Consider the following 18,326-nt stretch of genomic DNA (forward strand, 5'->3'; position numbering starts at 1 on the left):
TTCTTATATTTTTTAAATCTTTTATCAGTGTTAACTCAACTGGATTGAATATTTTATTGATACCTGAATAATTAATTGGTAAATTGTGGTTATCTGTGACCATGGCTTTAAAAAATATACATAATTATTTTGTCTATTTGTGTGTGTGGCATTTGATCATACACACTGCATTGTTGTAATTAAAAAGCACTTTCATGTATGTGTTTTACTTTGTTTAATATGTCACGCAAGACACATCTCTAATGTTAAACTCTGTGGTGACAATCACATTAATGTTAAACATCCATGAGCATATTTGGTATTATTTTCAGATGTTGGATGAATATAAGCATTCAAAAACTCAGAAGAAGCACATCGAGGTATCTTTTATAAATTTTGATTAAACAGTGAAGTCAACGCATCAATTTTAGGTGACATGATCTTTTTGTTTAGGGTAACGGGTGCTAGCTAAATTTGCTCATTCGCCAACACTGTACACCAATGAAGTAAACAAAATAGAAAAATAAATTGAGAATAAAAACAAAAACTCAGAAGAAGCACATCAAGGTTTCTTTTATAAATTTATATTAAACAGTAAGGTCAACGCAGCAATTTTAGGTGACATGATCTTGTTTAGGCTAACGGGTGCTAGCTAACTTTGCTCGTTAGCCAACACTGTACACCAATGAAGTAAACAAAATAGAAAAATAAATTGAGAATAAAAACAATCAACACTTAAAATACTCTTAAAAATACTTTTACTTCCAATACTTAAGCACATTTAACATCAGACATGTCTGATACTATGGGTGAATCTGCCGTTAATGCTCTTTTTTTGGGCACATTTTGAGTGACTTTCGAACAGATGTTTTCTGTGTTCCACTGCAATTCGCAATTTTCATCCTACCCCTACAAACCACTATGATGCAGAACAGAATGTCCTAAACTTAATCATGAAAGATCAAGTACAGACACGGTCAACATTTCTTGAATTTCTAGTTGAAAACCCCCCTTCAATAAAGATTTTTAAACATCTGCAATTCTACTGTATTCCCATGTGTTAACCTCTCCAACTGGTAAAGCCTTAGCAAAAAACAAAGCCAAATGTTGATTAGAGAAAATAAATAAATACAAAATATATCAAATTATAGCTTCACCTCCACCATACTGCTGTGTTACATTTAAGCAAGATTAAGTTACACTTTCTAAAATAGAAAGATTAATTAAGCCAAGTGAAGAAGGAAATTATCTATGTTTGTGAAAGGAGCGGTAACGAGGCTGCGGTGTTTACTGACGGACATTTGTTTACGTTCAATTACATCCTGGTGGAGAACAGGAAGCCTTTATCTAATGAGGCCTGGAATCCAGACAAGTGACTGTTTAAACGAATTTAAAATAATGAACTATAAAGACTCTTCTTTTCTGTGTATGCATGTGTGCGTATATCTGTCTGTCTATAAATATCTGGGTATAATCTCCATCTCATTGTTAAAATTCAAAGCTAAAGCTCCTTCTGATTGCTAACAATCTCTCACTGGACTCCTGATGTGAACAGAGACATGATCAGACGACAACCGAGCTGTGATTATTATGAGCTGATTTCATTTTGCATGCTGTGATTAGATCTATATATACAATGCATAGTACAGGGGTTGATTGTATTATTTTCCAATCCATCCAGGGCATAGCACACCTCTTTCCCAAAGTCAGCTGAGTTAAATTTAATTTTACAGTTCATTTAAAATCAATAAAATAAAAGTACAATAAAAAACATTGTAAAAAAATGTATTTAAAAAAAGACATATCTGACCTTGTCAATCAAAACCGAGCGTTTGTTATTTGAAAAGCTAGAATTTGTGATAAATATAGGTTGTATTTGACTTTGAGGGTGTATTGAATTGATGCAAGGATTTGTCACTGTTTCCTGTGGATAAAGCTGCACTCGTCCGCCACAGCTTTGTGGCTCAAGTTCATGAAAAGACAACAGTGACACAAAAAAAAACAACAAAAAAACGGAACTCCTTAAATGTCACACGGTGACCCGCCTGGAGATCAAAAACATTTTCACATGCCTTAGCAGTGGCTTCTGAAGGTCCTTTGCCAGTGTAAAACCAAAGAATCAGCACGGAGGACTCTCAGTATTACCGTCAATATGGAATAATATAGAAGCAGACGGCTGTGGTATTGTACAGCAGACCTCATGGATTGTCACAGCCACTTCCTCATTTGCAGTCAGTCAGCAGAATACCCCAAAACCTCTTGACATTTCTGAAATTGAATGTTACTGATAAGCTCTCTGAGTCAATGTTCAACAAAACAATAAAATATTTCTACAAGAACTGTTTGCCAAAAATAGTTTACGTAACACATAGCAAAATTGGTAACAGCGTAACAGTGGTTACCGGGCGGTCACCAAATGTCACAATTATTTGTTTCTTAACATTTAACATTTGTTGATCCACATTACTACCCCCCTTTGGTGTCCCTTTGTTTTAGCACATCAGGTCTGGAGCATGTTAAAACGCTGTATCGCAGTAGAAGGCAAATACGCGGACCAGTACAGACAGCACCTGACCACCTTACTGACTCTTTAAATGGCTGTGCAATTAAATTGATGAAATGTTATCAGAACGTGCTTGTCATCATAAAGAGTGTGGCTTCCTTCCTTTCCTTGGTCACTTGCTGCTGTCATGTGCCCTTATGGTGGTACTGCATTGAGGGCCTCCAAGCAATAATTGCAAATATATTCAATTGAGTGTCATTGACTGAATTTTCTTGCAGGTCAGCATGAGTTCATTCCCTTTCAGAATGTGGATTATTTATTTTTTTTGCCTAAGTGACGAGAGGTATGTGTGACAAAAAAAAAGAAAGCCTTTCAAATGTGAAATGCAGAGCTAGGTGATGACATAATGGATGCCGGCCGCTGGCTGCAATTCAAAGCTTCAGCCTGGACTCAAGCCACTCTAATCATCACATCACATGAGGGAAAAAAAGATTGGCAAAAAAGTGCTGTGTGTTACTCTAAAATATGCCATGAGCTCACACGCACATACACAATAATGAATAGCAACGCGTAGTTTTAATGGACAGTGTCATAAAGGTAGTCATTTTATAGTGGCCATATTGTGCAGCGGTGTACAAATGCGCTGCATCAGCTCTTTCGTGGGGGTAAAATGATAAACACCTCTCGGTATGATGCAGTGCAGGTCCACATCTAAGAGACCACTCTGATAAAGCAGTGGCATGTTAAGAAGAGATTCAAAAGAGGTCAGTAACTCCACTGACCTGATTTCCTCAGGCAGCCCATTGCTTCAGGTCTGTGAATACCGTGCCACCTCGAATTTGGCTTGTAATAATGAATTCACTTGCCACTTTTTGGGCCAATGAGCTGAAAGTAAATTGCAGGGGAAATTGTGTGTGAGCGTGTGTCCATGCGTGACTGGATCTTTAATGTCCGTGAGCGGTCTTGTTGTAGCTCGTTATTATGAAACATACCAAGATGACGCAGCCAGCGTTAATGCGTGTGCATTACAGTGCGTAACAATGGAACAGTGTAAATTATTGTCTGTATTTCCGGCCTTATATGACCAGGTGGACCTTAAATGGGTGCACGATTGAATAAAACAAAACAAAAACAACTATTACAATTCAGTGTAAATATTAAACACCACAATTATTGAATTCTAGCTTGCATGTTACCTAATTAAAAAAATGTGGGGGGGGGGGGGGGGGGGAGTTGAGGGTTTGTTTTTCTTATAGTGTTATGCTGCCCCCTACAGTTGTCTTTTAGAAATGACAGCCAACAGGTACTGTATTGACCATGGAAATACAGTACATATATAATCTATACTACAGTACTGTATTTCTATATGATTTACTACATCATACGATACATAAGGGCTCGTTGGTTTATGACGGAGTAACGTTCAGACGTCGGTGAACTCACGTACTGGAAGTTTTAGTTTTTTGTTTGCAGTAATTACATTTCCTAATTATACTTATTTCAATCAAACGATATTTTAGTCAGCACGGAACTAAATTGACGCGTGACGTAAATAAACTCCCTTAATACAGGTTTGCATAAAAAGTCCTTTCATATGAGGGGGCACCCGGATTTGAACCGGGGACCTCTTGATCTGCAGTCAAATGCTCTACCACTGAGCTATACCCCCTACAATGCTACTTGTCGTGTACTATTTATATATATGTTTAGACTGCCTAGTATTCTTTAGATCAAAGTAGACAATCTTCATCGATTGAAAAAAAAAATGCAGTCTCAAGCTAAAATATTGTATAAACAAAAAAAAACTCGAGGCGTAATCTGTTGCGTCATTACAAGTCACCGGATATGACGTTTTGACAATGCGACACATTTCTGTGTAGTGAATTGAAAGTACAAATCGTCGGGTCATAATGGTACGTTTGTTCTCTTTTACTTGTCGTTAATATAAAGGGCCAAAATGTATTTGTCATCTAATGCTATCTTATTGTATAACAATTTATCGGTATTCTGTAGCTCTCAACGCTGCCGCCCATTGTTTGTGAATATGATTAGTCACTGGTGCTAGTGCTTGTTAGCTAGCGTTTAACATGCGGGATGCTTTCCTTAATTTAGATCGCTCGTTTTGTATTTTCGTGTTTAATCCTGCCACGTGAAATGCTAACAAATGTATTGGATGAATATCAGAATTCTCGAGGTCTCCAGTCTCAGCTGAAGGACAGCGTACCAGTGGCTGGTTTATGCCCACCAGGGGCTTACGGCGTTCATGATACACTGCGCAATGGGTGAGTTTACCGAGCAAGTGTTTTGAAACTGGATACTGCAATACGTTCTTATGTATATTTTGTCGTTTACTGTTTAGCTTCAACAATGTTAAGAATGAGATCATTCCGGCCCATCCATTGGAGCTGTCAGAAAAAAATGTAAGTACATGTAAATGGCTTTAAGATACGAAAGAAAAATTCGCTCATACTTTTGGTGCTTAAATTTGGTGTCAAAAGAGCTGGTACAATTTAGCGGTACTTTGATTTTTTGAGTTTAATTCGTACCAAGGTGCATTTCAAACTTATAAACATCAGCCAAAATGAATGTGCTCTTAAAATTACACTACAGTAAACAGCTACAATTATTTCAAAGACCAGCGTCCTTACATAAGGAATTTGAGTTGATACATTTTCCAATTTGCCTGCTAAAGTATTTAAAATCGAAACTACTGTACAGAAAAAAAAATATGTTTACAAGATGACTGGGATGTTTCTGATGAACTGAGAAAAATTAAGACAGAAGAAAGATGAGAAGGATGAATTTAATGAGAAATGTGTGTAATAAAAACTGGAGTACTGAATATCATTTACATTCCAAACTGACACCTTGATTTGAAATACATCATTCTTTTTGTTTTGTTTGTATTAGGTTTGGCAATAATATCTCTTCCTTTTTAATTTGTACTCATTTCCCTTTTTGAATTTGATTTGCATGTTAATAGGTACGATTTCATGACTGGCTTTATACATTATTTGAAGGCAGTTAAACTTAATCAATTCATTAAATTGTAAAGTTTTAAGTTGTATGAATATTGGATTTGTGTGATCTCTGTATCCACAACCCAAAACGACACGAATAACACGTTTATGTAAAAGAAAAAAGGGTTCAGTGTAGGTTTTGCCTGTGCACTTTAATGCAATAGGTCAGATATGGAAACAATCAATGAATTATATAACAATAACAGAGCATTCTTGTTCAATGATTCTTTAACCTTGTGTGAAACGGCTACAGTTTGGGATACCTTAGATTTGACATATTTTATATCCTTGCAATACATTATCTTATGTTTTTCCCGGCATAACATATCATTCACATGAAGGAGAAAAAGTACTGGCTCCAGAATTAATCCCTGGGGTGCCCCACATGTAAAGTATTTTCTATTGATGTGACTTGTTTCTGTGGCGAACAGTTCCAGTTCAACCAGGACAAGATGAATCTCTCTACCCTCAGAAACATCCAAGGTCTTCACGCCCCACTCAAGCTGCAGATGGAGTATAGAGCAGCGAGACAGGTAACGTTGAGTTATTCTTTGTACATTGATATTTCCATTGTTGACTTTGAATTCTTCTCCTTGCTCCAGATCCAGCGTCTGCCGTTCTTACAGAGCTCCAACCTAGCGCTGGATATACTCCGAGGCACTGACGAATCTATCGGCTTTGAGGACATCCTCAATGGTGACCTGCACACAGACTCATTTACGGGGTCAGAATTGTTAAATTTTTGCTAACCAGCCATCTTTTTCTTTTCAGACCCAGCGCAGAGTGAAATAATGGCTGAGCCACACGTGATGGTGGAATGCAAGCTGGGGTTGTTTTAGAAGATGATAGATTTGTGTTATTGTTTGTTTTGTTTATTCTGATCAAACTGAAGTGACCGGTAAAGCTTTTCTATTATTCCAAACAGGTTGGCAGTTACAATAAATGTCACTAAAAATGCTTGTACTGTTATTGTTTTAATTTAACTTTGGGGATGAATGTGTTTGAATATCATATGAATCAACACTTTTGTTTTCAGCTTGTATTCAGTTTATATACTGCTACTCATTTTACTTTGGAAAAAAACAAAGATTTACAGTTTTGGGTCAGGTACACATTTAAGGACAAATGATGTGGAACTATTCTTAAAGCCGACCACTGGTGTATGAATGTGTGGCATTGTAAGCACTATAAAAAGCATTTACCATTTTAAACTGACCACCAAAAACAAACGGGTTATTTGAAGACTAAAATCATATATATATATATAAACAATTTTTTTTTTAGGTAAGTATGTAGTATACAAGACTGGTATTGTTGTTAAACAGCCTATTTTCACATTAAAAAGTATTTTTGTATGTATAGATTGGAAATTAATTCATTTTAGAAAGGTATAATCCCATGTGGGAACATTAAGGATTTCTTTATGTTGCTCACACATGACGAAAAGGAGTTTGGCTGACTCGCATCTTCGTTAATGCGTGGAAGCACAATACATTGATATGGTAGTTCACAAGTTTAAGGGACATAGATAAAACTAAATTTGTTTGAACATGACCAATTTAATTGGACTGCAGGTTTATATGGTATTTTCTCTCTCTCCCGGGGCTAAAGGGGACCTGAGAAAATAATTTGTAAATTAGAATATCAAAAAAATGCTGGATACAGATATCTGACGGGGGTATAGCGCCCTCTAGCGTCGGCTTAGCGCCACTCCGGATTGTAATAATCACACGTACACGCAGGGAAACAGCCACCAAAAGGGAAAATATATATACACAGCAGCACTGAGGATGAATGATAAGAAATTTAAATGTAATCTAAACAAGAAGTTAAAACAAAAAACCTTTCATGTTGGTATGAGAATGTCATGAGATTTCCTTTTATGGCAACAGAAATGTCCCCCCCACCAAAAGGCTAGTCAAAGCCGGTGGTGAGGGAGGGGAGAGAAGAAACGTAGAGGTTCTGTAACTCACTGTAGCAATCAATTGAAATCTCACCACCATCGGACCAACCGCGGTACCAAGACGGTGTAGTTGTATATAAATGTCTGTATATCACTACGTATTTAAGTACTGGTGTCCACAACATAAACCTTTAGAGAAAAATATGTATGTTATAATGTGCATTCTAAATAATATGACTATTCATTAGTTTTATTTATAATACCTTATTTTAAATTAAATAAAGCATAGTTAATATATGGGGAATTAGTTACTGGGAATTCTGGGTAACCGCGTCATAATGACGGTGGGAAGCTTGCCGGATATCCGGGAAACAGCAAAAACTAAACAAAGCCGTGTTAATTTTTTCCCTCATTGCAACGTTGTTGTTGAAAAAACAATAAATGATTTTAAAGCGAGGACACTGTTCTCTTTCTCTGATTTTACAATAGTCCTCCTTTTTTTATTTATTCTGTAGTTGGAGTCAAGCGATGTGATCCTTTACAATACGTCATATATGTTGTTTACAACAGCATCCGCCAGGTGACACTATTGAGCCATGCTCAATTACAAACCCACATTCATTTTTAATCCCACGCAATGAACAGGAAGTAGTAGTAAACAAAAGTTATTTCTCAGTTTATGCCACAGGCAACAAAGTCACTTTTAACGCGTGGCAGTAGTAGTAGTAAGAGTAGAAGTGATCCATACTCATAATGCAACTTGACAATCCCTGCTTCAGGCATGATGCATGTCTCACTTGATCTGTTCAAACTCAAGTAAAATGTACTGCTCTATACAGTCACGAAGGTAAGAAAACTCAAATAATGTGAGGATGCATGTAATGTAGTTTCAAAATATGCTATAATTTATAATTCTTGAACAAAACATGATAACAAGACTATGAAAAAACATTCCCGTCCAACATACACGACCTGTCCTTTTATTTTCTCGATACCATTTATCCATTTCAGGGTCATTGAGGACCATTGCACACTAACAACACCCTGGACTAGTCACCACCCAGTCACAGAGACAACTGAACTATTCGTAATTTCACTAAGTGGGACAGAAGTCCGGTAAGCATTTCTAAGGATAAAATACTTTTTGTAAAGTGTGAGAAAGCCAGAGTACCTGGCAAAAAGCCTTGCAAGCCCACGGACATGCAAGGCCCACACATGAAGACCTGAGTAACTTTTGAGAATAAATAAATAATCCATTATTTAAGACAGGGTGCTAACAGTGTTTCTAAAGTAGTTTAAATTGTCAGAATTTAAACTTGGAAAGAAGATTTTTTACACATCTGAATTTGATAATTAATCCTCTACGTCCTTACCTCCTCCCAGATTACTACAATGTAAAATTAATGAGTCAGATCTACTGTACATATGGTTTAATTTGCACTTTGCTCCTTCCCGTCCATGTGGTTTTCTGGGTGACACCGGGAGAATTTGGCACGTTAGACAGGACACTGACTTGTTTGTCACGAGTGCTCCTTTTTCTCTTGCTGCGTGGTAATTGCTCCACAAATCACAATGGCTGCTGGCAGGGAGTGAAGAGGTAGCAGCAGGCCTCATCGGAGCTCACCATTTGGGAGTGGGTTGCCATGGCCACAGATCCACTTCAACTGGCTGAGAGTGGGATTAGTCTTAATTAACGCTAATGATCAGCCAACTCACATGCAATTCATTGGATTGAGCCTAATGATTTCGCTTTGTCATTCCTAACAGCAAATCCATACATTTATTTCCCTTACAGTGCAGCTAAGGTCAAAAATAAAGATTTTATTTGGTTGCTAATTTTGTTTATACCTATGCTTTTTTTTTGTCGCTGAATGCTCGTACAATAGGTGCAGAGAAAACTGTACTGAACTCAACACTCAATAATGGCTAAGAACAAAACTGGACTTTTCTGACCTTCAACAAATCTTGATCTAAGGCGACAATCACAAACCTCCCAATTTGTTTAAGTGTACATTAACCGATGCTCTGATTCAGACCATGTCTGTTGCGTTTCTTGATATTAAGCAATTTAACACAGCTTCCCACACATACCTTGTAAAACACAGCACCCCCCCCCCCCCCCCGCCCACTCTATCGTCAAATGCCAAACACACTCCTGGCATTTTGCTTTTGTTTCCACGCGCCATCTGCCACTAAACGGACGTAGGCATCATCTCGCAGATTAACAAAATGTCATCACCTGCCTCTCGCTTTCGTTTTCGTCTTTTGTCGACTGAGGGAGAAAATGCCATCAAATCCGAATTTTCAGCGTAACTAATTACTGCTAAGAACTTTAATTGTAAACTTTAGCTATATATTGTGGATATGAGGGCAATTTATAGTATTTATTAATATATATATTTTTGTCTTTTCCTTCAATAGGGCCGTGGCTGACCCTCATTTAATCAACCAGGGGACATTGAATCCACTCAGTTCTCCTGCGCCATAAAAAAAAATGCAGTATCCAATTTAAAGGAAAAAACAAAAATACTTGACATTCATTGTATTCTACCTTTCATCTTCAGTTTTTGGATTTAGACTTTTTTGACTTTCTGTCAAACTTATGAAAATTTTGGGCAATTTTATGGAAATATTATGGTCATTTTCTTCCGCTCTTCCTTTATGGCACATTTTATGGCAATTTTTTATTTAAAAATAAATGTTGTGACTTTTTTTTGGCAATTCCAAAAATATTTTATGGTGGTTTTCTGCCTTTATTTAGTTTTTGCACATTTTACTTTATGAAGATTTTCGTTTCTGCGTTTTTTATGCAACTATCTAACATTTGTGGCAATTTCATGGACATTTGATGGTAATTTTCTGCTTTTCCTCTAACTTTTTGGACATTTAACAAATCAACACTTAACCCCCACCCCAACATTTCTACTATTGTTTTAGAGATCCTATCATCACTGGGAAAAAAAAGTGATGTTTATGCTTTCCTAATAGAGTTATAACCCGAATGTATGCGTCTTCTAGAGCATACAGCAAAAGAAAGAAATGTGGTGTGAAACCAAACACACTACAATATATAGCATATGTGTTAGCAGATATAGCAGAATAAGTGCTGAGTGAGTACTTGTGTGTAAACACTCCCACAGTAAAGGAATGAAATACTGCTGTTGAGTTCAGTGTGAGGGCACATTTTATATAGTTAGTTGGCTCATACTATTTTTTGCCTAGTTGTAAAAACAACATATTGTAGAATTTAACACGAGTAAATACTACTTACAAGTTTAAGCCTGCACAATATGAGATGCTCTAGATTAGTTTTTTTCTTTATATATATATATATATATATATATATATATATATATATATATATATAAAAAATCAATTCATGGCCTATCATTTAAACAAACACATTATGTTTAATGAAGTCTAGCATGGATGGCTGGTGGATGGTTTCTTAAAATAAAGTGCTCACATACTGTATGCAAAGGTAAAAAAATGGTAATTGACACAATGCTGCCACACAAAGTTCAGCGCAGGCAAACGTCTCAGCTGACAGTTCCGTTGACGTCGAGCACGACCTCATCCTCATCCGCTATCCTTAGATGAACTTCCTGTGAATTGTCGGTGTTGTTTCTCACAGGGGAGAGTCACAGTTTGGATGACGATTTGTCACACTATATTGAAATTGATGTGACTTCTACATTGTCACACACCTCAAAGTTGTTATTTTTGCTTTGTTTGTGTGCTGTGGGCCACGGCTGTTTATTTACTTAACTGGAGAGAGATGGAGAAAGCCTTTATTTGTACAAATACATTTCTAAAATTGAATTATGTTCAAACCATAATAATAAACACTTATACATTTTCTGTACTTCACTTCTAGTGACCTACATACAAATGTATTATTAACCTATCAAATATATCAATAGTAGTTTTGAGTTTCAGTAAAGGCCAACTTGATCTTAGCTGGAAACAGAAATGTAGCTTGTATGTGTGGGTGGAATTATGAAAGAAATGGGGCTAATAGGATTATTGCCAGAAATGAATCACCTTGAGAAAAGGCAGACTTCAAGGCAGCAACAGGATGTTGTGTCAATATCGATTCCCACCCTCTGTTCAGGATGCAGTGGGAATCCTAGATAGCGGACAATCCCCAATATGTAGTGTTTGTTTTCTCCATCCAGGTCTATGTGGGATAGCTTTCTAGCCTTTATTTTTGAACACTGCTCCTTAAGTCTGTACTTTCTCAGTCAGCCAGGGCATCCACAAAGTTTGAATCGAGACAACTGGACTTGCCGGTATTCTTATTTGTTGAAGACCTTTCACCTTTAATCCAAAAGCCCTTTTCACTTCAAAATCTTTAGGTGTTGATTCTGGGGGTGGTCAACAACAGGGTGTACTGTTACAACAATAGAATGTCCGGTGTACTGTTAGTGTTGTTACGCCCGGTTTATGTTTATTTTTACTTTCCCTCTTTTTCAGATGAGTTCAATGAGTACAGGTCATAGGTCACATGGCGTTTTCGAATTGTTTATCTTGGAAATAAAACAAAAACCTGGCATTTGAGCAACTTTTGCTTTACAAGAATAATTACATTTAACCACTTTATCACATTCTGCCTTATTCTCTTAAGTGATTAATTGTTTCTTATTAGAGAGGAAAAGATGTGTGCGTTGGTGTGAAAAATCTGGAAATATCTGCTGTAGAGAAAACCCCCCGAACATTTGCAAGCAAACTACAGCTCTTTTTCCATTTGCGGTCTTAATAGCGCCACTCATCTGTCCATCAACCCATAATGCAACGCTGCCTTGCCCATTGGTCTGGCTGGAGACTGCAATGCCGCGATAGGCCTTTCATTAGACTCTCTTGCTTACAGTGTAAGTGTGTGATCAAGTTTGGCGCAATTGCAGTGGAAACTCCAAAGTTGAATCTGGCTAAAGGTTTCAGTTAAAATACCCCGTTGACATGAAGCTGGCATTGCGCATGTCATCATACTGTATATTACATAAGCATGTGATCTTAATTCAAAAAATATTCACAGATTAACAGAATAACTAAAATTGGGTTTGAGATTTTCGTGACTTTTTGTATCCTATTTGTAACATTTCATCTAAAAGAATGAGCCGGCCTATCAGCAGATTTTAAAAGAAGAACTTGATCAGAATAATCAATACCATTGTCAATGTCAGCAGTAACTAGTACACATTGTGTATGCAGTGATTAAATTATATTATTTTTTTAGATTATTATTTTTATTAATATATTTTTTTACAGCTTTAAATAGTCATTTTAAAACAATAATACTTTCTCTTTTATTTAATCTTAATATCCTCTTAAATCTTTTTCTTCTTAGTACATATAAAAAATTCAGTGCCTTTTGATGTAAACACCGTCCTCCGCCCTGCTTTTTCGCCTCACCCTCTGGCCTATTTTTTTTTTAAAGCTTTATAGTCATGGTGGTTTTATGGTGGCATTAAAAAAAGAAGTTAAAGCAGCAATGGAAGGATTCAACGGGACATTGCTTGACACAATCACTAGGAAAAGTCGGAGTTTCCAATAAAGAGCATGAGATGGACGTTTGAGGTTGGGAACTAAGCAAAAGAAAATGCTCTTACAGTATTTGCGCATGACTGTGTTGTTTTGCGTGGGTTTGAATTAAAGTTTTGAAAGCTGAGTGGAAGACATTTTGACAAACTGACAATGAGCACATGAAGCAAATCTGACAGCAATTTAATAATTTAAAATGTATCTCATCTTGATTATGCGCAAAGATGCAAATTATATCAAGCATCTATCTATCTATCTATCTATCTATCTATCTATCTATCTATCTATCTATCTATCTATCTATCTATCTATCTATCTATCTATCTATCTATCTATCTATCTATCTATCTATCTATCTATCTATCTATCTATCTATCTATCTATCTATCTATCTATCTATCTATCTATCTATCTATCTATCTATCTATCTATCTATCTATCTATTTATCTATCTATCTATCTATCTATCTATTGAAGTGTGTCTTCTGCCTAGATTTAGTCATAACTTCATAATTTCCTCATTTCCTCAGTAGAGCTTTGTTCTGAGGATATATCCTCGCCTTGAGTGTTATCGCTATCTCTGCCAGGTGTAGTCATGACTGAATAACTTCCTCTATTCCTCAAATGATCTTTGTTCTGTGTCTGGATAGTGTCCTTGAATGTTATCGTGCATGTCCGGTTAACTTCCTAACTGTTTACTGGAAACTTTGTGGTACCGCCCTTCAAGATAGTATAAGAATGTTGTAAGTCCTCTGTAACTTCGCACTTGTGAGATGCTACAGCCATTGTCTGTAACTCACTTGTGCCCGGAATATTCTATAGAAATAAAAGCTTTGAAGGAACTGTTCATCGATCTCCAGCCTGTATTCAGATAACCAACATTCTTTCTACCCGAAAGAAAACGAACACGCGGAGGAAAAAGCTTATCCTCTAACACTATCTATCTATCTATCTATCTATCTATCTATCTATCTATCTATCTATCTATCTATCTATCTATCTATCTATCTATCTATCTATCTATCTATCTATCTATCTATCTATCTATCTATCCATCCATCCATCCATCCATCCATCCATCCATCCATCCATCCATCCATCCATCCATCCATCCATCCATCCATCCATCCATCCATCCAGCAAGCTATCTCTCTTGCTAGCTAGCAAGCTAACTAGCTATCGATAGAGAGTAAAAGAGAAATAAAAATCATTCCTGCTGTATGTGGGAGGCGCCTGTGGGTTTAAAGTTCTTATTTTAATCTGCTCTGATTTACTGCAGTGACTCCTCTAAAATGTACAGTAAGCCTAACGGCTGTGTTTGTTTTGAAGATGAGACGGTCCCCAATGTTAATCGATGTGGGAGCTAACCATCATGACTGGAGTGTAAATCGGAGAAGTGAGGACACGGGGAGTTTTTTTGGGGACTTGTCATCTTGGGCGTCCAGTCTCCTTGAGGCTGTGGCGTAATTTGTCATCTGCACGCCCACAAGATGATAAACAGATCTCTTGCTTAGCATATTTTTCACAGATAATCAGCATGCGAACAAGTTTGACGTTTAGGTATACATGTATAATTCAATGAGGAGCTAGGAGCTGTATCTAATATCTAATGTTTATGTACAAGCCAACATTTTTAGCAAATTATTATTATAAACTATTTAAATCATCTATTGAATAACTTGAAGAAAAAATTACAGTGGATTGAGGCTCAGCTACTCAAACATTGACTTATGTATGAATGGTCTTACAATGCCATGAAGCCATCGGCGGCCATTTTATGTTGCCATACATTGAGTTCTCTGCAGTGTTTTAATTTTTTTTTCTACAGCGAAAATACCACGCCATATTGCATAAAGTTGTACCAATAGATAGATAGGGAAAAGCGCTACTTGCACATTTCATTGCTAAAAGAATATGATTTTTAATTTTCATTAGTTCAAGTCTGTGCATTCAAAACGCATGTTATAGATTGTACTTTTGGCAGCAATTTAAATGAAAATGGAAGCTCATAAAAGTGCTTAATTGAAAAAAAAGAAGACATTAACACATTTTAATTATGTGCAACTGATGTTCAAAGGACTTTTGAATTAAAAATGACATTTGAATTTAAAACTAACAAATTTGAAAAGAGGAAAAGTATATCAGTTTACCCCATTTTAATCAAGTGCAGTCAATAATTAGGTGCTCTGTATTTGTGCAAAACTTTATCCTAAGACTTTAATCTAGCTAAAAAGACCTGAGTTTGTAATGGTTCCTTTATTGATTTTTTTTTAGGTGACAAATAACCTTGGCAGAGATCTTATGGTCCTGTATTGGATTTCATTAGGTTGTACACATGTACCTAATTAAGTGTTTGCTAAGTGTGTTTCCACATAGCTTGAAGGATAATAGAGGACTTAAATAAAGAAACACAAATTTGTTTCTGTCCCTGGCATTTAGGCTACAGGTGAATTCAGGCCAGACCTTTGATTGTGTTTGTCTTAATGACACAAATTAGAGATTCACCACAGGCTGTTCAGACAACCAGCACACATCAACCCACACAGCCTAAAGTGATCCTTTTCTTTCCCAACGGTCTTGATGTGATTGAAGTCCTAAATACCACAGCTCAAGGACATTGGAGAAAAAATTGAATACAAAAAATTAAACTCAAAATGAATAAATTACAAGTGCGGATAAGGATTTTGGACTTGCAGGATAATCCAATAGCAGTCGAGTATTTTGCCTTTTTTAAGTGTCTATTTGTGGTCTTAGCCCCTACAACTTTTCTATTGCTGTTTGTTTCTCTAGTGGTATTCTTTTCCCGGGCAACTGAAATGGATTTGAAAGATTAGGCGCAGTGACCTCTCACTCTCAGACCATTTTATTCATACCTCCATCACGACTCATATTTTGAATGACAAAACAAACAAACAAACAAAAATACATGTACCCGTATACGGATTTTAAGATCACCCAATCTTCTATTTTAGAACTGCACTTGACAAACAAACAAAAATAAAAACAAATTGAATTGAAATATTAATTATTTACATTCAGAAAGCCACCGCAGAAGGATGAAAGAGCACAAGCGGCTCTGGAGCCATGGTTTGCCGACCCCTGCTCTAGGTGCAAAAATCCGAGTACATTCATTTTCACTCGCTCATTTGCTTATGACTTTAACATCGAAACAACACTCGGCTCTCGTTACATCACCCAGATGGTAAATGTGATTGGTTGTGTGTGTTTCCAGGAATGCTACACACAGCTACCAAGACGTGGCCATTAGTTGATGTGTCTTGAGGGAAGGTGGTGGATGGAGAGTATACACATCATGTCAACAACTACTGCTAAGAGGACTAAAGGTGAATTTAATTAGGTTAGCGTTTGCTCATATCAGTACTCAACATTTGTCAGACTGAGTAAGGCTAATGAGAGATTTCGTTTACAGAGAATCATTTGATTGAAATGAGCTCTGGCACCGCATGTCAGTAGATAGTGAAGGGATTCGCTTTGAACGATTCATAAGCCAAACTTGATCCTAAATAAGCATCTAACGCAGAATTACTTCACTCTGTATGACGATCATGTGATGCTTCCATTACATCTTGGATTGCAACCTCATTGACCTGCATGCTGACTGTCTTGAGATTTGCCAGCTAATGGATGCTGAAACACTGTGGGCTGGGCGAAACCGCAGTGTGCATTATGGGGCAGCTTTGCAACGATCGATATACAACAAACAGTACATGCATGAAATAATCATATTTAATATGCTCGGACATAGACCGTTTTTAAAGGGGCCAGCTTTTATCTTGTCCCCTTTTCTGCTCACCAATGGTGAGTTCAGCTTTTATTACCATGACAGGCTGACGGGCTGTCTTTCACCATCTTGCTGGCAATAAAAAAACATACAAAAATACAGTATACAGTGTATATACGAGTAATATTTACTTGAAAAACCTAGTGACGTTTTTTCACTCAGAAAAGGAGAGTTTTGAGTACATTTTACCAGTTTATTTTAAACAAAAAGTAACTCAAGCATTGACGAACAAACTCATGACTTTCAGCTTGGGAGACAGCAACTCTACCACCTGAGCCATGCCACTCTTGCTGTTTACCACTCTACTGTATTGCTGGTGTGTCCAAAATGAGACCAAAAACGGATCTCTTGGATTCCGCCTGACACCATCAATATACTAACACACATCAACAGCGGCATGACTCAGTGGCTATCTCCCAACCTGAAGGTTAGAATTAGAATTTTTGAGTGAAAAAACTAACTCATTTGCTCCCCAAAACGTATAAATACGTTCTATTGTAAATATTACCATGCCATTTTTTTTTTTATAAAGTTTTTTTTTATGCTAGAGCACACAGAAGGCTTTGATGCAGCCTCTGAACTGAAGAGAATGCATGGAGCAATGGTAGTTATTACAAAAAACGGCCAGCAGGTGGCAGCAGAGTATAAGAGATCAACCAGGGCCATATTGCAACAAGCTATTTTCCCCCACAGTTTTTAACAGATTTGTGAATAATGATGAAACTTAATGCTAATTGCTGCAAAATGGAAACAGATAGAAATATACTTTTTTTTCCTGATGAAAGAAGAGACTCTAATCCTTCTTTTGGTAGGTTCCATGTTTGTATAGCCATTGAACACAATATTCTGTGGGGCTTGCAAAATCAGTCATCATCTAGTAAAACAGCCAGGAGCGAAGGGGGTTGCTTCAGTGAAAATGGCTGGGAGTAAATGAGTTATTAGGTTTTTTCAAGTAAATATTACTATTTTTTTTAATTATTTTTGTAATTTTTTACACATAACACAGTTGTGTTCGACATACATTTAGTATGTGTCAACACCTATTACACATAACTGAAACATTAAGGCTAGCAGGAGAATCGATGGCGTATGATTTTTTAACTTAATCATGAGAGGGATGAGAGTGTCTGCCCCCCTAAGATTGCCTATCGATCAAAGCTGTAGCCAGGCATGAGGTATGCGAAGATTATGTACATACAGTATACATTATTTTCCCCTCTCAGGATTTTGGTGATGTTTTATGTGAACAGCTGTGCATGAGCGTCAATTATAGTGGTCCAAAAGGGTACAACAAAAATGTACTCATAGGGATGTCACAATACGATAATTACCACGATACTGTGTAAAAATAATTGTAAAAAAAAAAAAAAAGTAATTGAAACCCTCATTCCTCTGTGACAAAAGACGCGACAAAAAAAAAAAGACGCGACAATATGCTATGACAGAATATGACTGACTTGAATCTGAAACGGTCAATTTGCTACTCAATTCAAGCCACAACGGATTCGGTATGGAGCGGAATATTAACACTTTTTATAGCGTGATCCTCAAATTTGTTGGTTTTGGCTGCTGTGTGCT

General features: G+C 36.8%; 1 protein-coding gene, 1 long non-coding RNA gene and 1 other non-coding gene across 4 annotated transcripts; 2 read left to right on the forward strand and 1 right to left on the reverse strand.

The window, feature by feature from the left end:
* Positions 1–4,079: 4,079 nt before the first annotated feature.
* On the reverse strand, positions 4,080–4,151 carry trnac-gca (transfer RNA cysteine (anticodon GCA)). The gene has a single exon. It is a non-coding gene; the product is annotated as a tRNA-Cys (tRNA).
* Positions 4,152–4,319: 168 nt separating this feature from the next.
* Positions 4,320–6,459, forward strand: pomp (proteasome maturation protein). Of its 2 annotated transcripts, XM_086066120.1 has the most exons (6): positions 4,320–4,395; positions 4,667–4,764; positions 4,842–4,902; positions 5,934–6,035; positions 6,105–6,198; positions 6,274–6,459. In XM_086066120.1, the coding sequence occupies exons 1-6, from the start codon at positions 4,393–4,395 to the stop codon at positions 6,339–6,341; spliced, it is 426 nt and encodes a 141-aa protein (XP_085922246.1). In that variant the 5' UTR covers positions 4,320–4,392; the 3' UTR covers positions 6,342–6,459. The 2 variants fall into 2 exon arrangements, with proteins under 2 accessions (XP_085922246.1, XP_085922245.1); XM_086066119.1 differs by lacking the exon at positions 4,320–4,395 and having other exon boundaries at positions 4,427–4,764.
* Positions 6,460–8,084: 1,625 nt separating this feature from the next.
* On the forward strand, positions 8,085–16,287 carry LOC147155680 (uncharacterized). Its single transcript, XR_015092217.1, has 3 exons — positions 8,085–8,252; positions 8,417–8,521; positions 16,179–16,287. It is a non-coding gene; the product is annotated as an uncharacterized LOC147155680 (long non-coding RNA).
* The last annotated feature ends 2,039 nt before the right edge of the window (positions 16,288–18,326 follow it).

This window comes from Leptonotus elevatus, chromosome 21, assembly GCF_054856555.1.
Source record: "Leptonotus elevatus isolate MCC_2025b chromosome 21, RoL_Lele_1.0, whole genome shotgun sequence".
Lineage (NCBI taxonomy): Eukaryota > Metazoa > Chordata > Actinopteri > Syngnathiformes > Syngnathidae > Leptonotus > Leptonotus elevatus.

Coding starts and splice junctions, on each gene's coding strand:
- pomp (XM_086066119.1), top strand. CDS start 4,637: ATGCTAACAAATGTATTGGATGAATATCAGAATTCTCGAGGTCTCCAG. Junction 4,765..4,841: donor CATGATACACTGCGCAATGG/GTGAGTTTACCG, acceptor TTTACTGTTTAG/CTTCAACAATGTTAAGAATG. Junction 6,036..6,104: donor AGTATAGAGCAGCGAGACAG/GTAACGTTGAGT, acceptor TCCTTGCTCCAG/ATCCAGCGTCTGCCGTTCTT.